The sequence below is a fragment of the Lissotriton vulgaris genome, chromosome 11 (genome assembly GCF_964263255.1).
Source record: "Lissotriton vulgaris chromosome 11, aLisVul1.2, whole genome shotgun sequence".
Classification (NCBI taxonomy): Eukaryota; Metazoa; Chordata; class Amphibia; order Caudata; family Salamandridae; genus Lissotriton; species Lissotriton vulgaris.
Genome location: NC_141699.1, coordinates 865,399,814 through 865,422,941, shown reverse-complemented (window position 1 = coordinate 865,422,941; position 23,128 = coordinate 865,399,814). Strand labels below are relative to the sequence as shown.

Here is a 23,128-nt window from a genome sequence, read left to right as displayed (position 1 = left end):
GTGACCCAGATTTCACCTCTAGACATGTCTCACCGCCTTCAGTTAACATTTGCCCTCAGGTATGAGACCTTCAGGGGGCAAGAGGATCTTGTAGAGCAAGTCTAGGTCCGGTGCCAACATCTATCCGTTGTGTACAGGGTGCAGCCGGTCATACAGCCATCGGTTATACCACTGTAGTTGGACAGCTAAGTAACAGGCCTCTATGTCTGGTGTCTCTAGGCCCCGGTCAGATGTGGGCATTGCAGTTTAGTCAAGGCCACTCAGCGTCTTCCCTTTCCCATGTACTATCTATTAAGAGTGAGTTCACCTCAGAAATGGTTTTGCGGGTAATAATGAGGGGCAGGTCGAAAAATAGGAAAGTAGTTGGGGCAGCGTCACCATTTTCACAACTGCCACCCACCCTGCAACGGACAGAGGAAGTGTCCCCTATGCTGGCACAAAGCGCTCCAACCGCTGCTCCGATCTTACTGTCAAGTATCTAATTTACTTTGTGGTATATTTTGACCCCCAGGTTTGTCGTCCATTAGCTCTCCCAAGTGAGTCCAAGTAAATCAGGTGTTATAGGCATTGTGTTAGGAGGAATATTAATGATGTGTGCCAGTTGATACACAGGCCTGAATTAGTGGCAAAGTGTCTCAGTACTGATATAGTCCCCGGGAGGTACTCTCTCACATTGTTGAGAAAGAAGAAATGTCGTCTGCGTACAATGCTATTTTTATGGCAGATCCAATGGCGTTTTAATCCCAAGTTGTCCTCTTCCCCGCATGCCTCGCTATCCAGGGGTTCCTCTGCGATAGCAAACAGTAGTGGGGATAGAAGGCAGCCTGTCTAGTAACCCTCCCCACCCTGTAAGAATGGGAGATCATACCCCGTGTAGATCCACACCGTTGGGTTGGCACAGAGGCAATTTCAACTGAGGTATAGAATGCTTTTTCAATATTGGTGGAAACAGTTGCTGCATAATCCTCTCCCGGTCTAGATTTCCTCATTATGTACAGGAGTCCGCGAATGTTCAATGCTGTTTCTCCCTGGTATAAACCCACTCTGATCTCTTTGTACACCCGTATGCATATGGGAAGGAGGCGAGTCACCAATATTAGTCTTAAGATGTTGTAATCCATATTTAGGATTGTGTAAGGCTTGACGTGGGGGTCGGGGGCTATGATTGGAAGGACCAAGGAGGTTTAGCGAAAACGAAGACTTCTGGTGCAGTTATTTGAGATTTATTTGAATTAAGGTCGAGGTCCAATAAACAAACAAACTCTCGTGGCTCCGAGAACAAAGACAGTCTTATTCTGGCGGACTTCTCTTCGAGGCTCCCGGGGTCGGGTTCAGCAGAAGGTCTTCTGACTTGTGGAGCCCCTCGACAAAAGGAAAAGGAAAGAATACGCCGGGTTACTGGCGAGACCAATAATAAGAAATGGCAGGAGAGGAAGGGAAGGACGTGAAGGGGATCACCATGGACCACAACCGTTCGGTGCTCTTTCTAGTAGTGAGGGTGGTAGCGCTTACAGTCAGGCACTCCCGTCCCGTGACCACCCAGCTGCCCTCGACCCAGTCCCTCCCTTGGAATAAAACACTCCCCGTATTCTTGCCCGTACCTTGCGGAGCCACGCTTCTCCGGTTGAAGTGTGGCTGGGCGGAGCGTGGAACCGTTGGCCTCCCGGCTTCTCCTGCGGTGACCTCCTGGCTGGTTCTACCCTTGTCTCCGAGGACGGCAATCCTGCTCCGGCATCTTCCTCTGTTGTCACGGACTCCTGGGGCACTTCCTCCTCTCCGTCCGCGTTCGCCCCATTCACCTCTCGGCGTCCCACTATCAGCGTCGAGGCCGTCCCTGATTGGCGAGATGGGGGTGACGACACAGAGGGTGCACCGCCTTCCGGGTAAGCCCAAGCTGCCTTAAAGGGAGTGTGGTCGTCCTGCAGTCGTCGAGGCGGAAAGGAAGAGGGACATTGATCAGTATCGGACTCGTGGCAGGCAGGGACCCCATCAGTATCGGACTCGTGGCAGGCAGGGACCCCCTGACACAATCATCCCCCAGGATTTCCCCGATCGGGGGAAAGAGGAAACCGGGACAGAAAGTCAGCGTTCCCTTGGTCCAGGCCCTTGCGATGACGGACCTCGATCTGGAAAGGCTGTAGAGCCAAAAACCATCTGAGAATACGGTCATTGTGTCCACGGTTCCGTTGAAGCCATGTCAGAGGAGCATGGTCCGTATATAAAACAAAAGGCCTTCCTTTCAGATAGTACCTGAGTTTGTCCACACTCCAACGGACCGCCAAACACTCCTTTTCTATGGTGGAGTAAGCCTGTTCTCTGGGGAACAATTTTCGGCTGATAAACAGAACCGGCCGTTCCAACCCATCTTAGTCCCCCTGGGACAGGACCGCCCCAATACCTACCCCGAAGGCATCAGTATGGAGAATGAAGGGTTTTTTTATAGTTCGGAGAAACCAAGACGGGCGAGGTAGTAAGGACTGTCTGTAGTGCCTGAAAAGCCTTGGTCTCTTTGGTAGTTGGGGCTGGTAGTCTAGGAGAGGACTGAGATATTTTTAACAAGTCCATGAGAGGTCCGGCCAGGTCTGCAAACTGTGGAACAAACCTCCTGTAGTATCCCACCAGTCCGAGGAACGCTCTCAGTTCTCTTTTTGTTTTGGGATAAGGGACCTCTAGAATAGCCTTCACTTTCTCTGTCTGTGGTTCTATTAGTCCATTACCTAAAACGTATCCTAGGTATTTCACCTTTCTACAGGCCACTCTTGTCTTTTTGGCATTTATATGAAACACGGTGGCCCTCAGACTACTGAGGATTTTCTCAAGGTGTTCTTTATGATCGTCCCAGGTTTTACTATAGACGACAATGCTGTCTAAGTAAGCAGAGGAATATTGCTGATGGGCAGACAAGACGATGTCCATTGCCCTTTGGAAGGTGGCGGGAGCGCCGTGCAGACCAAAGGGAAGAACAGTGAACTGATAGTGCCCTGAGGGGGTAGAGAAGGCTGTTTTTTCTTGGTCTGCTGGATTTAGTGGAATCTGCCAATACCCCTTGGTGAGGTCAATAGTTGTGATATACTGGGCTTCACCAAGGCGTTCTAGCAGTTCTTCCACGCGAGGCAGTGGATAAGCATCTTGCTTGGAGACCTTACTGACGGCTCTGAAGTCTCTGCAAAACCGAATACTGCCGTCCGGTTTAGGAACAAGAACCACTTGAGAACACCAGTTACTGTGTGACGGTACAATCACTCCTGAACGTAACATCTGGTTGATCTCCTCTTGAAAAGCCTGTCTTCTGGCTTCCGGGACTCGATAGGGTTTTTGTTTAACTACAGTTCCGGGAGGAGTAGGTATGGAATGTACCGCAATGTTTGTTCTACCTGGTTGGTCAGAGAAGACGTCTGTGTACCGGAGAAGAAGAGACAATACCTCTTCCCGTTGTGCCTCTGTTAGTTCCGTGTTAATAGGAGTGTCAAGGACAGTATGAGGGACAGTTGTGAGTGTATGTGCCGCTTGCGGGGGCTTCCCCAGCCACTTCTTTAGAAGATTTATGTGATACATTTGTGTCTTATTCCCCTTAACACGCAGGATATATGTGGTTTTTCCGATTTTACGGAGAACCTCAAAAGGTCCTTGCCACTCTTTTCTGAGTTTGTGTGTAGAGGAAGGCAACAGCACCAAGGCCCAGTCACCAACATCCGGTTCCCTCCATCTCTTTCCCTTGTCATAAAACACCTTTTGTTTGGCCCATGATCATCTGGCCATAGCTGAACAATGTCCTCAATTTATGAAGCCTAGTCTGGAGTTGTTGGGTATAATCCAACAAGGCGTCTGCCTCGTGAGCTCCCTCCTTTTCCCAACTATCTTTTGTGATCTCCAGAAGTGTTCTTGGAGTGCGACCAAACAGTAACTCAAAAGGAGAGGTGCCTGGACTAGCTTGTTTCTGACTCAGAAGAACGAAAAGAGCCAAAGGCAATAACTGATCCCAGTTTTTGCCATCCCCAGACAAAAGCTTCTTCAGAGTGAGTTTTAGACTACCGTTATACCTCTCAGCTAAACCATCCGTCTGAGGATGGTAGACAGAGGTTTTAATGTGTCTGATTCGTAATTGTTTACACACTTGAGCCATTAAGCGTGAAACGAACGGTGTTCCTTGATCTGTGATGATTTTGCAAGGAAATCCCATTCTAGAGAAGACCTCAACAAATTTTTGAGCGATTGCTGAGGATGTAGCTGCCCGAAGGAGAAATGCCTCGGGGTAACGAGTAGCGTAGTCCACTAGGACCAGGGCACACTGATGTCCCCTCGCAGACTTCGGTAATGGACCTATAAGGTCCATCCCAACCCTATCAAACGGTTTACCTATGATGGGTAACGGATTTAGAGGAACCGCTGGGGTGAACATAGGGGTTCTTTCGCTGACATATTTGACATTCCTGACAATAGCGTTGTATTTGGGCGTATATTCCAGGCAAAAAGAAGTGCTTTACGATGGCCTGCCCTGTCTTTACTGCCCCTGAATGCCCTGCTAGTAAGTGAGCGTGTGCAAAAAAGAGTATCTGGTCCCTGAAGGCAACAGGTACTAATAGCTGCGGAACGTCATCCGGTTTAGCCAACCTATACAATAACCCCTTTTGTTCAATGAATGTGGGATATGTCCTCTGTGTAGAGAATCCTGACCTGAACGGGCTATGTTCCAAGCATTGGTAAGGGAGGCATCGTTCAACTGTGCAGTTTTAAAATGGGTATCCCTAGCCCAGGGTTCGGGAACAAGCAAACTGTTGCGTGGGATGGTTTGTAAGGCATCAGACAGAAGCTCGGTAAAACCGGGGTTGTCCGTTCCTATTATCACGGGTTCAGGCAGAGAAGGCATGACTCCGACCACTACTTCTGTTCTAGTGCCTGCAGCTGTACATAGGCTAATGGTGGCCAGAGGATACTCCCTAAGGTCCCCATGAACGCAGCGTATGTGCACAGTTTTCTCTGGCATTAAGTATGAGGAAGGGACAAGTTCCTGTCTGACTACAGAATGCCTACACCCAGAATCCAGTAAGGCTCTAACCACTTTCCCATGTATGGTCACACTCACATAGAAGACTGGTCCTGTCTCCTGCGCGAACAGAAGTGAATATGGATCATAACTGACGTCCATGGGTTCTTCGTCTTTCTCCTTCGTTTTTTTTCTGCAAAATCTGGCTATATGACCCCATTCACCACAGTCATAGCATTGGGGACCAGAGTTAGGCTGAAACTCGGGTTTGGAAAAACGTGGTCGTGGAGGTTCAAACGGGGGTTTTGGGTACTTCTTTTCGACTTTTCCTGGCACTGGTTTAACAGGTTTCTCTGGTTCTCTTATAATGGGACGCCCTTGGGCGCGGGCATAGGAAGTGGCCATTTCGATAGCGTGTTCAAGTGTAAGGCCTGCGTGTTGCTTCAACCAATGCTGTGTGCCGTAGGGCAGGGCCTCAAGAAATTGCTCGAGATAAATTTTATTCATCACATCGTCTATATTCCCATCCTGTGGCTTCAACCAAAGGTCAGCAGCTGCTTTTAATTTATAAAACAAAGTCTTAGGTAGATCCCCAGCGGGTTCCACGTTCCTGTCGGAACTTGAGCCTGTGTGTCTCTTCATCCACACCCAAACGGTCAAGGATGTATTGCTTCACTACGGCGTAAACAGAGGTGCCGTCTTTATTGATCATCTGATAGGCGGATTGTGCTTCTCCTGTTAGGAAAGGGGCGAGGTAGAAAGGCCAACGATCCCCAGGCCAAGCACTGGCCCTAGCAGCCCTCTCGAAATTCAGGAAGAAGGCCAAAGGGTCGTCTCCTGGGGTGAACTTTTGTAAAGGGACTACAGTTCCTGGGGGTGGGCCGTTTGTCCTGCCTTGTCCCAATACCGTCATGAGGTGGTTTTGACCCTCGGCCAATTTCAATAAGTTATCTGATTGAGCCTGTATGGCATTGCTAAATGCCGTGCGGTCTGCTTCGGCTTGAGAAGAGGTTTGGCCAATTGCCCACCTGAGTTTGTCCTGGTCCTCTTTCATTTGCTGAATCAAGGCTTCCATCTTGTATCAGAGGACGGTTTTCAGAATCCGAGCCACGGCACCACTTGTAAGGCTTGACGTGGGGGTAGGGGGCTATGATTGGTAGGACCAAGGAGGTATAGCGAAAACGAAGAATTCTGGTGCAGTTATTTGAGATTTATTTGAATTAAGGTCGAGGTCCAATAAACAAACAAACTCTCGTGGCTCCGAGAACAAAGACAGTCTTATTCTGGCGGACTTCTCTTCGAGGCTCCCGGGGTCGGGTTCAGCAGAAGGTCTTCTGACTTGTGGAGCCCCTCGACAAAAGGAAAAGGAAAGAATACGCCGGGTTACTGGCGAGACCAATAATAAGAAATGGCAGGAGGGGAAGGGAAGGACGTGAAGGGGATCACCAGGGACTACAACCGTTCGGTGCTCTTTCTAGTAGTGAGGGTGGTAGCGCTTACAGTCAGGCACTCCCGTCCCGTGACCGCCCAGCCGCCCTCTACCCAGTCCCTCCCTCGGAATAAAACACTCCCCGTATTCTTGCCCGTACCTTGCGGAGCTACACTTCTCCGTTTGAAGTGTGGCTGGGCGGAGCGTGGAACCGTTGGCCTCCCGGCTTCTCCTGCGGTGACCTCCTGGCTGGTTCTACCCTTGTCTCCGAGGACGGCAATCCTGTTCCGGCATCTTCCTCTGTTGTCACGGACTCCTGGGGCACTTCCTCCTCTCCGGCCGCGTTCGCCCTATTCACCTCTCGGCGTCCCACTATCAGCGTCGAGGCCGTCTCTGATTGGCGAGATGGGGGTGACGACACAGAGGGTGCTCCGCCTTCCGGGTAAGCCCAAGCTGCCTTAAAGGGAGTGTGGTCGTCCTGCAGTCGTCGAGGCGGAAAGGAAGAGGGACATTGATCAGTATCGGACTCGTGGCAGGCAGGGACCCCATCCGTATCAGACTCGTGGCAGGCAGGGACCCCCTGACAGATTGATAATGGATATGAGCGGACATCTTGAGGAGGCCTATTTGATTTGAGCAATGGGATCACTAGTGTCCTGATGTGTCTTGCTCTGCGTGCGCTCTATGCATTTTTTCACAATGGTGGAAACAGCTGAGTTTTTCTGTGCCTGCCGCAAGAGTTTCCCTGGTCTCCATAACCTGGCGCTGCAAGTCTTGTCACTCCAGGTGTCTCTTTTCTAATTCTTGCACCTCTCCTTCTTGGGCCTGCACTTCTGCTGTCACAGTGCGCTTAACTCCTACCACCTCAGAGAGGCATCTACCCCGAATGACTGTCTTGCAGGCATCCCATTCTGTCAGGACATTGGCCCTTGTCTGGGCATTATCTGCTAAATAGTCGCAAATGGTGTCTCCTATTATCTACCGAAAATCTGGGTGCTCTAATGTCCCTACTTTGACACGCCAGTCTGGAATCACTGGCCTCTCTCTCTCTACCAGTCCAACGTGATCACTATCGGGTTATGGTCTTACATCATGCAACATGAATATTCCGAATGATATATGTGTCCCTGGTCTTCGGGGGGGGGGGGCAGACGAAGATTTCCAACCAGACATGAAGATTGTGCATCCCCAAGAAACAATAGTCCCTGGCTCCCAGGTGCATATGATGCCTGGCATTTACAAGACCCCACTGCTACTGCCTGTCCCGAAAAACGTGTGCCATTCTCGTCACTGGTGAGTCTCAAAGGGGTGGGTGAGAGCAGCCCATTGCCGGGTCAGCTAAGCAGTTGAAACCTCACCTAAGATAATGGGATTTATAAGGCGTGGTGCCATTCTACTTGATATGTCTGAAAAGAATCCCCCCTGCTCCGAGTTAGGGGCAGAAAATCCCACTAGTACCAGGTTGTGCCCGCTAGCCTGCCTGATACTAAAACATATCTGTTATGTGATTTCTCTGCATCTTGCTGTGGTAACTGGTGGATCCAATTCCAGACCTGTGTTGGCTCTGTGAAGAAATGTGTTGTGTCTTAATGAGTGACCTTAAGGCGTACTGGAAACAATATTGCATAAGTGATGCCAATGCTTCTGAGCCATTTTTTAGCTTTTGTAAAGGATGCTCATTGCTGCAGGACCTCCTGTGTCTAATGACCCACCTTGATGCATTCTTGAGTCAGGACATGGTCTCGGTCTTTGTAGTGAAATATTTTATTACAATTTTTCCCGATAGGAGGTCATGTCTGTGCCCGGTCCTTCATTGTGCTCCGGGAGCCCAGTTATTCGTATGTTGCTTCTGACTCTGTTTTCAGCGTCATCGGTGTGTATTTACAATGAGGGTTCTTAGGGGTGGCATTCGCAGAATGTTAGGGCTATGGCGCATTCCTAAGGGCAGGCAGGTGTTTCTGATTGGTGTGTGTGTCGCGAGACAGTTAAAAAGTAAACGTAAGGTTCACCAGTTAGTCAGAGGCAAGAGTTTGAGGTAGGCGGGCTGGTTTGATTGTTGTCCTTAAATAACTCTTGCATTATAGACGTTTTTTTTTTTGCTACAGGAATGTTTAAATATCGGATATTTATTGTCGCTTGGACAGGTGGCAGAATTTGAGGAGATCGAGACAGGAAGGGTTGGGGTCATTTAGACTAGCTTCGGACAGTGTGAAACAGGGCAGCGAGGAATGAGGCAAGAGGAAGGCAGGGGACGAAAGATAGGGTTTGGGGAGGAGGCTTAGTTAGTTCAATGTTGGGGAAGTTTGTTGTGGGGAATTGTTTAAGGGTGGGGGTGATAGATTATTACTCTGTATTAGTGAGGCCTTGTTTGCATTATTGTAACACTTGAAACTGCTTACCTGTCCAATAAAGCGGCGTTTTACCCCATGTGAGCTGATGGATGTGTTTATTGCCTGATGTTTGCACTTCTACATGCCATCGTTGTCCATTCCTTTTTCATTACTCTCAGATCTGTTGTTATCAGTTTCAGAGTGCAATCAGATGCAGTGACGCGCTCTGCCAACTCTGTGGTCATCTCTTAGGAGGCCCTGGTCTGTTTTAAGTTTATTTGGGGGGGGGGCAGGGGTAGGATTCCAAGAGGGCATTTGCGCTAGTGCTTTTTTTGCTTCATGTACCAGACAGCGACAATCCTCCGTGGTTGATCCATGCAACTCCGACCAATCAGTTGCGTTACACTCAGCGACCCCAGGCATTCAAGTGTGTGCAGTCCACTGGTGCTGGTAAGCAGTCGACAGATTAGTCAGAGCTATATATTGTTGTTTCTGTGACCTGGTTGAAGAGTCCTACGTGCTGTGAAGGTGATATTCAGAGTTGTGCCCCTTCTGGATGAGCCCTCGTGTGCTAAATGTCCATTTGTTCGCACGGCCCTCGCTTCTCGGCGAGGACACCAACTCTGCCCCTCTACAAAGTCCCGCAATAGTCTCTGCCAGCAGCTCGTCCCCCAGAATGGCCAATCTCATATATTGGCAGTCAGTCTATATGTTCTGCTCGTTTTCTCCCTTTCGGTTGGAGTTCTCTTATAGTTGGTGCAGGAGTGAGGAGACCCTCCTATTTCATCCCGGCTCAGTATAATGAGGGTCTGGTGTGCTCATGTCCTGCTCACTTACTTTGAGACATTCCCCGCAGCTAGAAGTGTTGCGGCGAGCCCAGTCCCTGCCAGCAGCCTGTTGTTGTTGCATTCGGTCCCATGCTGCTCTGCATCTGACGTCCCGGTCCGATTTCAGGCAGTAGATTGAATGCACGCCCGATCACACATCCCTCTGCATCGGGTTAGTTCTGAGTTGGGAGGAAATTTGCATACATTTGCATAAATATTATTTATCTCGCCTTTAAAAAAGTTGGCTATCTAATCACAGATCTCTTGTGTAATTCGAATCACGCATGCAGGTGCGCGGTTTGATGAAATCGTTAAGTGTTTTGAAGAGAGATTTAGTTGTGTTGTCTGCCTGTTCAATCTGATTTATTATATAGTTTTTATGGGCCGTTTTAATTGAATTGTGATAGATAAGAATGTAAATTGTTTCTGGAGAACTATCAGTGAAGGCTTTAGTTCTTCACCAGCCCCTTACCAGCCTTTTAGACTAGATTTTTCCAATTTTAAATCTGCTGAAAACCATGGTGCATCGTTTCTGCTAGGGGTAAAAGGAGTTTGTATAAGAGGTGCAATATGGTCACGTGCCTGGGAAAACAAGGGTGAAAATTCCCCAGTGAGACTTCCATATTTAGATTACTGAGAGATTCAGGTGGAAGGTAAGTTTTAGCAAAGGAGATTGGAGTGACAGATTTCTATTGTCTTGTGGCTGGTCTAGAACCTCAATTTTACCAACTCCCCGCTTTTAAAATTTGGAAATTAATGAAATAGTGGTCTGTCCAGAAAAGCGATCAGGGACATTCACACCTAAACTCATAAGGAATTTGTAAAAATTAGGTCTTGAGTGTGGTCGGCAGAATGAGTAGGCCCTACCACAACTTGTTTAAGGCCTAGTATCTCCATGTCGGCCAAGAGAAGAGCCACTTTGTGCTTTTGGACATTTTCACCGTGATAGTAGGAATCCCCAAGAAGTAGAAAGTTGTAAGAGGCTGAGATGTGAGGAGCGATAGGCTCTGCTAAAGGATCACTAAAGTTTTATTAGCGCCAGGAGGAGGATAGATTAGTGCTCCCTTCCAGAACTCCGAACCAGAAAATTCAGTTGTAAAAGTACATTTTTCAGCCCCTTCAGCTAGAAGGGTCTCAGTTACAGCTATTTTCACGATGTCCCTATAAGCGATTGCCACACATCCTTCTGGCCTGGAATCTCTGTCCAGCTTAAACAATTTGTACTGTTCTGGAAGGGCTGGAGGTATACATGATAAAGATGCTACATTGAGCTAAGTTTCAATTAGAAAACACAGGTCAAGAGAAAGGGAAATTAGGAGATCCCAAAGTTACTTTGAGTGCTTAGACATTGATCTAATATTCCAATATAGGTTCTTAAGATACTAGGAGCGACGGGAGAAGGGCGGATACACAGGGGTGGCTATTGAGAGTTTAAGTCCTTGTCGTTATTGGTGTATAGGTCCATAAAGATGGCTAATGGGGAATTGGCAATCAATATTACAGAGAAAGTCTCCACCCGTATTAAATCAAAAAGGTGCTGAAACGTCGCCGATGATCGTCTCCCTCCCAGAGAGCACTGGCCTAAGAACAGAGATGAAACATGTTCCTAGATTCGCATTAGTCAAAAGTTTATTTCGAAATGAATTAATTAATATTCATTAATACAATGTAACGAAGAAAAAAGAGAAACATCCCCACAAGTCAATCATTCAACCACTCAAAACAAAACACACACATTACACAATCATTCTCATTCGTCCTGATCCTGGAGGATCCTATCATTCAAACAAAAGTTAAAACTGTTTCGAAGGGAGGTGGAAACCACAATCGTGAATGACAATCATAAATGACAATAAATATCATACATGTAAATCAATTTATCGAGATCTTTTTAGGTGGCTTAATTTTTAAGAATGTCTCTAGGGTTCATTCAGATAAGGTGTTAGAATCCCACAGACTAACACGAGTATAAACAATATAAAGACGAAAAAAATGTATTCAAATATATATATATGTGGTCACTCCAGAAATTTTCTTTTTAGCGGTGCCGCTATACTCATGTTAGTCTGTGGGATCCTCTAGGATCAGGACAAATGAGAATGATTGTGTGATGAGTGTGTTTTGTTTTGAGTAGTTGAATGATTGACTTGTGGGGATGTTTCTCTTTTTTCTTTGTTACATTGTATTAATGAATATTAACTAATTGATTTCGAAGTAAACTTTGACTAATGCGAATCTAGGAACATGTTTCATCTCTGTTTTTAGGCCAGTGCTCTCTGGGAGGGAGACTTAATCATCGGTGACGTTTCAGCGCCTTTTTCATTTAATACAGGTAGAGACTTTCTCTGTAATTTTGATTGTCATATTCCCCTGCATCTCCGCCCTAGTCTAACCTCAGGGGCCCCCTTGTTATAGTGGTAATGGGGAATTGGCTCCATGTTCAGTGAAAGGTAAATAAGAACTAGAGGAGCAGGAAAACTTCCAGTTTAGACCAGATACAGGGCCTTCCAGAATAAAGGGAAAGAGGCCTGTACCACACTTAGGTGAGAGTCCAGCCTACCCAAATTTGGAATTGAGATTGTGTAAATCGGTCAAGTAGTAGTGTACTTTTGCCATGATAACTATGGTTCCAGTTGAGATGGCAGGGTTCCTAGCACCTGGCAACATTAGGGCGCAGACAGGCTTGCCCATGGCACGCCAGCTGCTTGCATCCGCATTGGTCTGAAAGAGGCTGCTCTCACCAAAGAAAAGGGCACCTAGACCATAAAACTCCCCCAAGATGGCGACTTAGTGGCAACCCGGAGAGGGGGAGGAAACACCCTGCAACTATAAATACAGATTAGTCATCTAGCTGGATATCTTAATTTTACTTTTTTTTTTACAAATGATTATTGTATAATTTTGCCGTGTTTTCTTTGCATGGTATGAATTTTAAATTGTCTTCTAAGTGCACAAATAGATTGCTTGTTGAACCCTGTTGTGTTCCTGGGTAAGGGCGTCTTTGCATTCTGTGATTTATTGTTGATTTTTTAGATGAAAGATGTCAGTTTTTTTGACTCCACTTATTTTCCCTTTACAGGTCACATGACTATTGATGACGAGTGAAAGATGGGGGAAATTGAGGGGACATATCGTGTACTTCAAACACCGGGCTCCCGTCTAGGGCCCCAGAAGAGTTCTGGCATCAGCACTCTGGAGCCTGGCCAGAACCTGTGGACAACCTCTTCATCTGTGCCTGTTAAGAATGGTGATTTACAGCTAAAGGTGAAACTGTTGGACGAGACCATGGAAGCTGTGAATGTGGAGGTAAGGACTTACCCCGAGACTGATTGCTCTCCCTGAGGCGGGCAGTGATACAGGTTATTGCAGGGGCCTCCTACCTTTTATGTAATAGGATCTACTTCTGCTTAATGAAAGTCATCCTGAGCTACTAATATAATTAGTGTTGCAATAGTGACTTAATCACAGCAAAATTATTTTTGCGTCACTGTATCCAAGACGATGAACCGGGATCACCTCAGTTAAGCAGTAATGTAAAACAAGCATTTGCAGTTCAATCGGTCTTGTCTTTGGGATTTTACAAGTATTTAGCAATGCAGCACATTATCCTGGGTGCTACAGTGTCTACTGTTTTTTAACATCTGTATTGGTTCCATGTCAAAGAGCACATTCAACTTGAAGTATCTTGTCTTATGAATAACCTCTTTCATGCATAACCATTGTTCCTTGCCAAGAGTTTCAAGTCTCTTGCAGCCTACTATCAATTACAAAGAACATTCAATTTTTGTACTAATTTAAATACCTCTGCAGTTAAATACACTAGTACTCTCCATAGAATATTATTCTTAGCAAATGCTAAATGACAGCTGGCCTCCATATACAGTGCTTCATTGAGAAGTTTCACCAAGGGAAAGCCCATAAAGAATTTAGAATGAAAGCAAATTACTTCAGCCTGAGAACAATTTTTTAACCCCGTTTGCAGTTTTCTGTTAATAATCACATTCGTAGCAGTTACACTACGCCAGTCGGAACTCGTATTCTAGTACACAAACAAACACCGGCAGGTTTTGTCAAAGTATCACATTTTCATGTCACTGGAAAAGCACAAAGTCACGTGATATGTTCTCAGCTTCTGCAACAGGTAAGGAGACAGTGCAGTGAAAACTATTCAGGAGTAGGGTCCGCATATTTTAAGACAACACAAACCACCCGTTCTCTCCCCTTTGCGTTCTTGTTGATGTGCAAACCCTGATAGATGCATTCGAAGAAGAGAAGGCTGTCTCAGAGTTTGTGGCTTTCACGTTGCTGCATGCGACAAATATACCGGCGTGTTCATTAGACAAGGGGCAGTCTGCGGCCACACAAAGTTGGGAGCATTTCCCTCGACAGCGTAAAATAACAAGCTAGAGCACTAAGTAAGCAAACACTTATCAACACTAGCTCTGTTTGCTGTTTCTATGGATATGGGTCGTTCAGCCCAAAAGAGCGAGCAAACCACGCTGCCACCGTGACCTGTTTTCCCTGACCTTCCCTCTATTTAGCTAATAAAGGACAGTGCCATGTGAGGAGGAAAGGAGGGGGGGCAGGAGAGGAGGGAGCAGCAATCGGATGTGGCAAAGCGGGCAGAATGGTGGGCCTTGAACCTGGGAAACAAGGTTTCGGCCTTGGCTGTAAATTGAATTTGTCCATCTATAATGCAACAGGTGGTCATGTAAAGCGCGCAATACCTTCAAGTCCAGTTCGTGCTATATAACACTGCAAAAAAATAAATCAAAAAAATTAAGAAAAACAGTGTTTGGTGAGGGGGAAAGTGGCGGGCAGCGGTACATGCAGATTGAGTAGCAGCAAAGCTGAAACATCGAAGATGGATGCAAAAACATATTAAAAAGCAGTGTTGTGGGGTGTCGGCACAAGAAGATTATGTGGCTGCCAATCTTGATAAACACGGAAGATGGGCAAACAGCATGGCAAATGAAGAGGAGTTTTATGAAGCACACGCACAAAGTAAACAGAACACTTGACATGAGCAGAGGCAAGCCACCCAAAAAAATAGTGCTCCTCAAGTTTCCTAACCTGATGAGGAAGAGTACATGTAACAGGGGCAGTCCTCATGGGAGTGTACAAAAGTCCAAAAGGAGGGACTACTAAGCCTATTCACCAATAAAAAGCCAGCATTTTCGAAGGACAGTAAGAGGAGCCAATTGAAAAGATTGGCGGTGCTTAAAGCCCATATTTTAGGAACAGCATGTCTCGTAGGGGCAGCTCATGCGCTACCTAGTCGAGACCTAAAAAGGGTTTGTCAATGTGGAACAACTCTACATTGTTGTACATAACAACCATAGCTGCAGTGCTCCTGGTACCAAGGAAATAATATATGCAGTAAGGCTCCCCAGTATCGCATGATTGTTCTAGCAAATATCAGCTTTAAGTATATTTTGGAAATGCATCTATTTTTCTCGTAAGATCAGCGAATGAGTAGTAAATATTTTCATTTTAGAGTACATAAATTTCAATTTTGGTGTATATATATTTAACCAAGCACAAGCTTCTAATTTAGTAAACTTGGCTACACACAGAAGAGCTACTTATAAGTAGCTGGAGATCTACCAGTCGCTTACTAGCTATTTGTTGGAGAAGCCTGTGTTATCTGTCTGCTCCAGGTAGTTTCCATATTGGGTAATCCTACTAGAATGCTAGCGACAGAAGCGATGAATAACTCAATAGTTATTCTTGACAAGACAATACCTCTGAAACGCTCCGTGGCTGTGGGAAAAGTCAGTTACGTGCCCTTATTTGTTTGATCTGTGACCGACACTACCCTAGCCCCCCAAGGCTCGTCTGGAAATCTCATTTCTGGTTTGGATGCTTCATCTCTGTTAGTGTAGCCGAAGATTTGAACGATGAATACTAACACAGAAATTACTACGTTTAGTTTAGTGTGTAACACAAAAACATGAGAACCCAATTTGTTATAATTGCTACGATTCACAGAGTTCTTGGTGTGGATCCACAAAGAAAGCTGCATCGCCAGTTTACTGTTCATGACCTGCCCTGTGACTTCTTCTAACCTGTAGCTTAGCTTAGAAGACAGGTGTGCAAAACCCATTGGACTAAGCCCTCCCCATGTTGGCTGTCATGTCCTAGGCCAGTCTGGCTGCTTGTCTGTCCTAGTAAAGTATTCCTTTTTCCTCCCAAGAGAACTCGAGCAGGATGGCCTTGCATTTGATTTTAGGTCGCAGCCTACCAGACAGCGCTGCGGTCTGGTTTACAAAAGGCATCTTGGGGACATTCAGAAAGTTGACCTAGTAATGCATTACGCCCATTGCTGACCATTGGCTTTGTGGTTTGTAACTAACATTTTCTGGCTTTCTGTTTCTGGCTTTATTTGCTTTAGGCTCTCCAGCTCAAGTTCATCCCTCTCGTTGCCTAAACCTTGTTTACTGTATTCTTCCACAAACTCGCTTTCTGTAAACAGGCCTTTAAATCTTGTTCTTATCTTGTCACATTTGCTATACATTCAAGGACAGGGTTCAAATGTCAGGCTGTGTCTTCCAGGGAGTTTGCTGTTTATTTTTATTTTTCTGACTTAAAAGTAAGAGGATTTATGTGACAATCATACTGGCTAGAGGGGGTGTGCTTGAGGAAGACTATACAGATGTGATTTTCTAGCACACAACAACATTTAACTGTCTGTAAATGAACTGTGCTGACAATAAAATTAATAAATTGGATGACGAAATTATCTTTTGTGCACTTTATACTTGTATCAGTAAAACTGTATGGGAGTGCAAATGTAATGATAATTTCAGTTGTAAATGTAATTGTATTTATATAGTGCTTACTATCCCTGATGAGGCGTTGAAGCTCTTTTCAGTGAGTAGCACGCTACTCTGGAACCCAAAAAGTATTAGTGGTGAATTAGTATAGGGAATTATGAAATGAATTTGAGCTGTTGGCATTCAAGTCTGTTATTTGGATTGAAAAAGTATAGCGGAGCGATAGAAGAGGGAATGGTTTACATCTATGTAGCGCTTGCTCCCCTTGATGACACGTCAAAGCGCTTTGTGAGTAGCATGCTGTTCCGGTACCCAAACAGGATTAGTGGTGAATTAGTATAGGGAAATATTACATTAATATGAGCAGTTGACATGTGAGCCTTTTAGTTGGATTGAAAAAGAATAGTTGAGGGATAGAAGAGGGAAGGGTCTAGAAAGTATTTATTTGGAGATCATAGCAGAAGGAGGATGTTTGGGATGAGTAAAGACGAAGTGGGGGGGGGTAGATGATTCTGAGGGAAGGGTTTAGAAAGGCTTGTTTCGGAGATCTGAATAGTAAAAGAAGTTTGAGTATAGGGTGAGATAACAAAAGTACATGGTATGTGTGATATATATATATATATATATATATATATATATATATATATATATATATATATATATATATATATATATATGGTAATCTATCTAGATTCAAGTTGTATTTAATATACTCAGATTTTTAAGTGTTGCTGTAGTTTAAGCTGATTTATTTTTAAAAATTATATATATATTTTTTAATTCAATAGTGGAGCACTTTTAGATAAATAGTTATTAAACAAATGTACTTATTTATGCAGTGACCTACACATGCATGTTAAACATAGAATAATATAACCATAAGTAATCTGTACATTTGTTAAGCAGAACTAACGAATATCTATATATTTATAAACCTAATTATTCACATTTAACCACTGGAATACACATATCTAGGGACACATATATAATCCAAAGAAATGCTTATATACACAGTGATGGGCTGTATATTTAGGTTAGAGTACAGTGGTTATGTGGGAAAGAGCCAACTCTTGAAGTCTTTTTCTGAAGGTAAGGCAATTATCCGTGGATTTTATGTTTTTGGGGTAAAGCGTTCCATAGTTTGGCTGCTTGAACAGAGAAGGATATGGCACCTACGTTCTTTTCGTTTTTGGTTGGATTTTGAGGTAAAGTGCCAATCTAGAATGGAGGTTCCTTTATTGAATGTATTTTGTGATTTTATTCCTGATGAAGCGCGCTCCTGTTCCATGTATTGCTTTGTGGGCGATACCGAACAGGCGACTGCGCAAATAGTTTGTACTCTGGTCAGCCAGACTACCTGATCAGGAAGTTACAGACTATACGAAATGCAGCTGCAAGGCTCTTCAGAAATATCCCGATACGACACCACATACCCCCCCCGCCCATCTGCAGAGCCTGCATTGGTTACCAATAAAGAGGAGGATAGAATGTAAGACTCTGACTCTCGCATACAGAGCAATTGGAGAAACAAGCCCACAATACTTGAAGAAAAGACTCTGTAAATACCATCGGACAAGAAGCTTGAGATCCAATCATCAATACTTCCTAGTAACTCCCCGCTTTGCAAAGGCGAGGTTTGATGGCCCGTTGTTCAGAGTCAGAACTACTCAGCTGTGGAACTCCTTACCGGAACATATTAGGAAGGCTAATTCTGAAAATGTCTATCGTGGACTTCGAAAAACCTGGCCTTTTGGCTACCCCTAGCTTCTGCAAGCTTGCGGCAATCTGCTGCCACCTCCTGTATCCGTTAGCGCCGGGACACCTCCGTTGAGGTCGCTGTGCATTCTACAAGCTCTAATTAAAACAAATAAATAAAAATAGCAACCCACACTATTAATGTGATCAGAGGATGAGCATGTATTGAGCATATTCAAACCTATTTAAGAAACCAACTCATTAATCACTGATTGTCTAGAAATTGATCTGCAGGCGTGTATTTGTATCAAAAGGTGTATGGTCAAAATGAGGCTTGTATGGTAATATTGGTAAAGTGCAGCCTCCTGTGTGCATACACAGAAAAGTATGGATTTTAAAGGAAAGTCGATACTGATCAGACGTAATGAGCTGGTGTGTACCTCTGTGCAGGTCCTAGATTATGAACATGCAAAGGTATTGAGTAGGATTTGTTTTGAAAGCTATGCCAGAATGACCTGGTGCTGCAGATCAAAGAAGCAGAGGCCTACGGTCCGCTTGTTAACCTGGAGTTTAAGAGAAATATAATTGTGGAAAACAAATTGCAGATTAGGGACTGTCTTTCCTGGCATTCTGGCACTTGGTGGCCTAGCTCAAAGAGGTGGTTTTCCTTAGGATGAGGGACTATATTATGTCAATGTTGAGTTTTATGGGAGTTCCAGTTTATCCAGGTGATGTCTGATGTACAACAAACCTGAAAATAGGCTGGCAGTAACCCCACTCTGGCCAATTAATTGAGTGCCTTCGGTGTTAGCAGAAGAGGAATCTGAAGCAAACATAGTAGATTAGAGGGTTCATATAAATCATGAACATGAAGGCACAGATGTGAGTCAGGAGGATGCTACAGTGAAATTGTGCAAAATAGCATGAGAAAACAAAGGAAATTGCTCACGTGCAGCCTTCTGATCGCCATATCGCACAACAACTTTTTCCTATGCCGACAACACTCTTCTCATCCTCTCACTCTCAGCTGACCCCACCTTGACGGAGAACAACTTCCACAGCCTCCGCATCATCCTCGTCCTCGACCGGGAACTCTCCATGAAACGTCAGGTCAACGCCATCTCCTCAGTCTGAGAGTCCCCTTAGATAGATCAGGAAACAAAGACTTCAGGACAGGATAGTTACCTCTCTAGAATACCGACGATTGCGCCACACCCCTCTCTGACACTCTCTTCCTCCTCGAAATTGTTATGCAAGTCTTCATCTAACCCAATTAAATTAATAAAGAAAGTTCTGCTTCAGTAGTCTCTGCATTCAATTCTTCATCAGCATCTCACAGCATCTCTCTCAGCATCAGCATCTCCGTCTCCAATCATGCATTCATCGAATCTCCATCTGGTAACTAACTAACTAACTAACTAACTAACTAACTAACTAAAGCTACTTTAATTATACCTTTTGTTCTGGATGTTCCAGTGTCCACCCATTAATGTTTCAATATTGTAAAAATACGAACTATGATTGGTCAGGCAAGGGGGGAACTCCATTACACCATGCTTGCATGACATTAAATTCTATTTAACCATTGTTCACAAACCCATCCCCTTAATTTTTATTAAAAAATTGGTTTCCTACACGTCTTTACTTTTTACTTAAAACATTATTATACATTTGAGCGAGACTTCTTCGTTGAACTTTTCACCGTCCGTTCCCAGGGTAAAGCACGGTGCGACCGTGGCTACCATTCAACCTCTGTCATCATTCCGAGTTAACTTTCAGTAGACATGCACAGTCATTCCATGACTCCGTTTACTTAAGTTATACACGAGAGCCCAATTGCGCACTAGTGATCAAGTCAAAGTACAAATATTAGTTTAAAAAATAAAGTGGTCACACTGTATACCACCCACCTCTACTCTATTCTACTTTATTTATTAATAATTTGCCCACATTAGCTTTAGTATACTAGCTTGTTTTCTTTTCAGCAAAGCAGATGCCATGCACGCAAGCCTTTAAGACTCAATTTTAGTGCCTTCTGCTCATGCGCAAGAATTTCCCTCCAAGCGATCGCTCATCATACTACATATTTGTAGTTGCGGCATGCGCAATAAAGATGACCATTTTAAAGCGGTTTTAGTCCTTTGTTCATGTTATTCACGTTAGTAAACACATAAGCAAGCTTCGCTAACCCACGTATTTGAGTGGTGCGCATTAGTTTAACACAAAACAAATTTAAGAACTTGTTAGTAAGTTAAAGGAGCAGATTGCTTACGAGCAAGTCACTTTTCTACGAGTCCTTGCTCCATCAATCCCCTCTCTGATGGCATTTTAAGCCATCACAATATTACCCACCCCAAAACCAGATGCCAACTTTTAGCATTTCTCATTCTCATTGTCTTCTTTTGCTTTCTCATTTTCATCTTTGTTTTCTAAATCTCTCATTTTCTTGTATATCCTCCCTTTCATTTCCTCCATTTAAATTTCATCGAATTCCCTCTTTCTTTTCCTTCCTTTCCCATTCACTTAATATTTTCTTACTCTTCTTTTGTTTTTGCAACATTTGCACCAAATCATTATTGTCAAAACTATTATTGTTATTCCAACTGCTGGAAGAATTATTTGACTTAAAATATTTTTCCCTAGATCAGAAAACCAAGTCCGTATTGAAGAAATACTTTTTGTTAGTCTCTCCCACACACTGTCAACCTCCAGTGGTTTCAAATCTTCATGCCGTTTCATACTTTTCTTAATATACCCTCTAATTTCCTTACTCCTATCAGGAATGTAAGAGCAACAATGTTGCACTTTCAGCATTCTACAGACTCTTTTGCTAATAGGATATCAAGCGCAAGTCGATTTTGTAAAACCATAGACCTAATCGCAACCATCTTTGTATTAATCACCTAGAAACTCCCAGCAGTATCAGTCAAGAGACGATCAACTACTGTCGACAATTTACAAATTCTGTGTGAATTCAGAATGACTCCCACTGAAGGAAACAGTGCACCAAATATATCACCTACTATTTCTGAAAAACTAGCTCTGTCTCTTCGTGTTTGTCCATTAGTGTTTTCATTGCTTCCAGTGATTCTTTTTACATGATACATTTTCGGAAATACTATTCCAAAGTAGTAGCTTCCATACCACTGTGCAGGTAATTTATAGTAAGCATTATTCCCACACACGTAGTAAACCCCAAGAAATACTGGATCAGTTCCGCCTTCTAGTCCCCAACCTCCCAAAATCAGGAAGTTATGTTCACATTCACTGGAACCAATAAATACATTATTATAATCGGTCTTTAACCTATGGAGGCAGGTTTTCCCTCCCTGCACAAAATCTAGGGACATCGCAGCATGATCCTTGCCAGCAGTATAAATTCCTTCTTTCTCAGCCCATGGTGGTACATGAGTTTTCTGTTCAGCACCCTTCTTTTGGAAATCCTGTCTCCTTTCCTCAACTAAATTCAAAAATACTTTCTCCTCTTCACGTGATATACATATTAAATTATTCTTGTGTGCTTTTACTATATCTATTGATTTCATTGTTGAGAAGAATTCACCCATGAAGTGTGCATCTTGACTACTAAGTACTGGATTCATAATCTTTCGAATAGGAAGTTCTGAGAATACTACATCTAAATTTGAATAATAATACTGAAGTTATCCTGTTTTATAGAACAGACTTGCTAGAACACTACATCATGTAAAAAAACACCTCATCACGCTTCTAAGAAATACATAGGTATAGATAAATATATACAGGTTCATAAATCGATTAATTTTACTTTAACTGTTTCTGATGTATCAGATTAAAAATATATAAAAAATATTTGGCATCTATAATAAAAAATAATCCATCTTAAATTTAACATCTCCCATATATTCTTCTCAGAGATCTTTTATTGTCTTGTGTAGGGCTTCTTTTAAATGTGTGGGTTTTTGTATAGTTATTGTCAAACCATCCCTTTTCTGCAATTACGAATACCTTTGCTCTCTGCTTGCAGCAGGTTTTTAACGACCTTTGTGATATGGGCGAAAGCAGTCAGAATGTTATTGTACGATATGCTATCGGTTAGGCACGTTAAAATTGAATTATACGCCTTGGTGACAATTTGTTTACTCCACTCCGACAGGTCTACACTAGACCATTGTAGTGTGTATCCATTTTGTCTTCCTATTGCTACATTTTGAACCAATGCTACTTGATTGCAATGTTTCCTTACTGCAATGGTTGGGATGGTTACACTTAGGGGCAGGTGATCGCCCATTGCATTTCGATGGATGTTATAGCCAGTGACTTATCCTACATATCGATTTGGCACAATTCTAAAATCTATTGTGGATTCAGCACTTCTGCCTATGAAGGTGTACCTGAAATCCACCCTGGGCGAGCAAAGATGGTTTGCGAACCCAAAGTCATGCTGGAATAAGATTTCATTAAACATCTCACCCCTCTCTGAGTGAGAAAAATGAATCGGCGGATCATCCTCCTCAGTTGTTAAACCACATTTTCCTAACCCAGTCAATGGACATAAACCAACATTAAAATCCCCGCCCCAGATAGGAATTATTTCAATCTCTCCTTTTGATTTTAATTTGCTAATATCCTGGCTAAGCCTCTTCATTCTATCGCCCAGTTGCCATTTTTCAACATTATTGTAAAAATTAATTGCGGCCAGTGTGCATTTAACATCCATATGAATCAATACATTCTGGTAATACATTTCAGAACTAACCATTTCTATCTTTGAAGCCCCAACCAGGTTTGAAACATACACACAAATTCCACCCTTAGGTCTTCTGCTCGAGGAGAGAATTGCTGGAGTATGCAATGTTCTGAAGCCGTTTATGTGTACTTTATTGATAACCCAGGTCTCTTGTACACACAAGATGTCGAAGTTATTTTGAAAGTCTAGCCAGGCTATATCATTCACTTTGTTCTTGAGGCCCGCTACGTTCCAAAAAAGAACTCTTAAGGTTTTTTGTTTCGGGGTTAGTTATTTCAGGGACATGATCAAACTGGTTTATTGGTTCAGACCCAGAGTGCGAAGCTAGGTTAGGGGCCCGATACTGCCCATTTCAATA

General features: G+C 43.9%; 1 protein-coding gene across 2 annotated transcripts in view; it reads left to right on the top strand.

Moving 5' to 3' along the window:
- Positions 1–23,128, top strand: part of FARP2 (FERM, ARH/RhoGEF and pleckstrin domain protein 2) — a 1,631,776-nt gene that overhangs the window by 137,870 nt on the left and 1,470,778 nt on the right. For both annotated transcript variants that reach the window (XR_015300958.1, XM_086944011.1), the window contains exon 2: positions 12,650–12,876. Coding sequence is in view for 1 of the 2 variants with exons in the window: in XM_086944011.1 (XP_086800137.1) it covers positions 12,679–12,876 (198 nt within the window). In the remaining variant the exon portion in view is untranslated. The remainder of the gene's footprint in view (positions 1–12,649; positions 12,877–23,128) is intronic.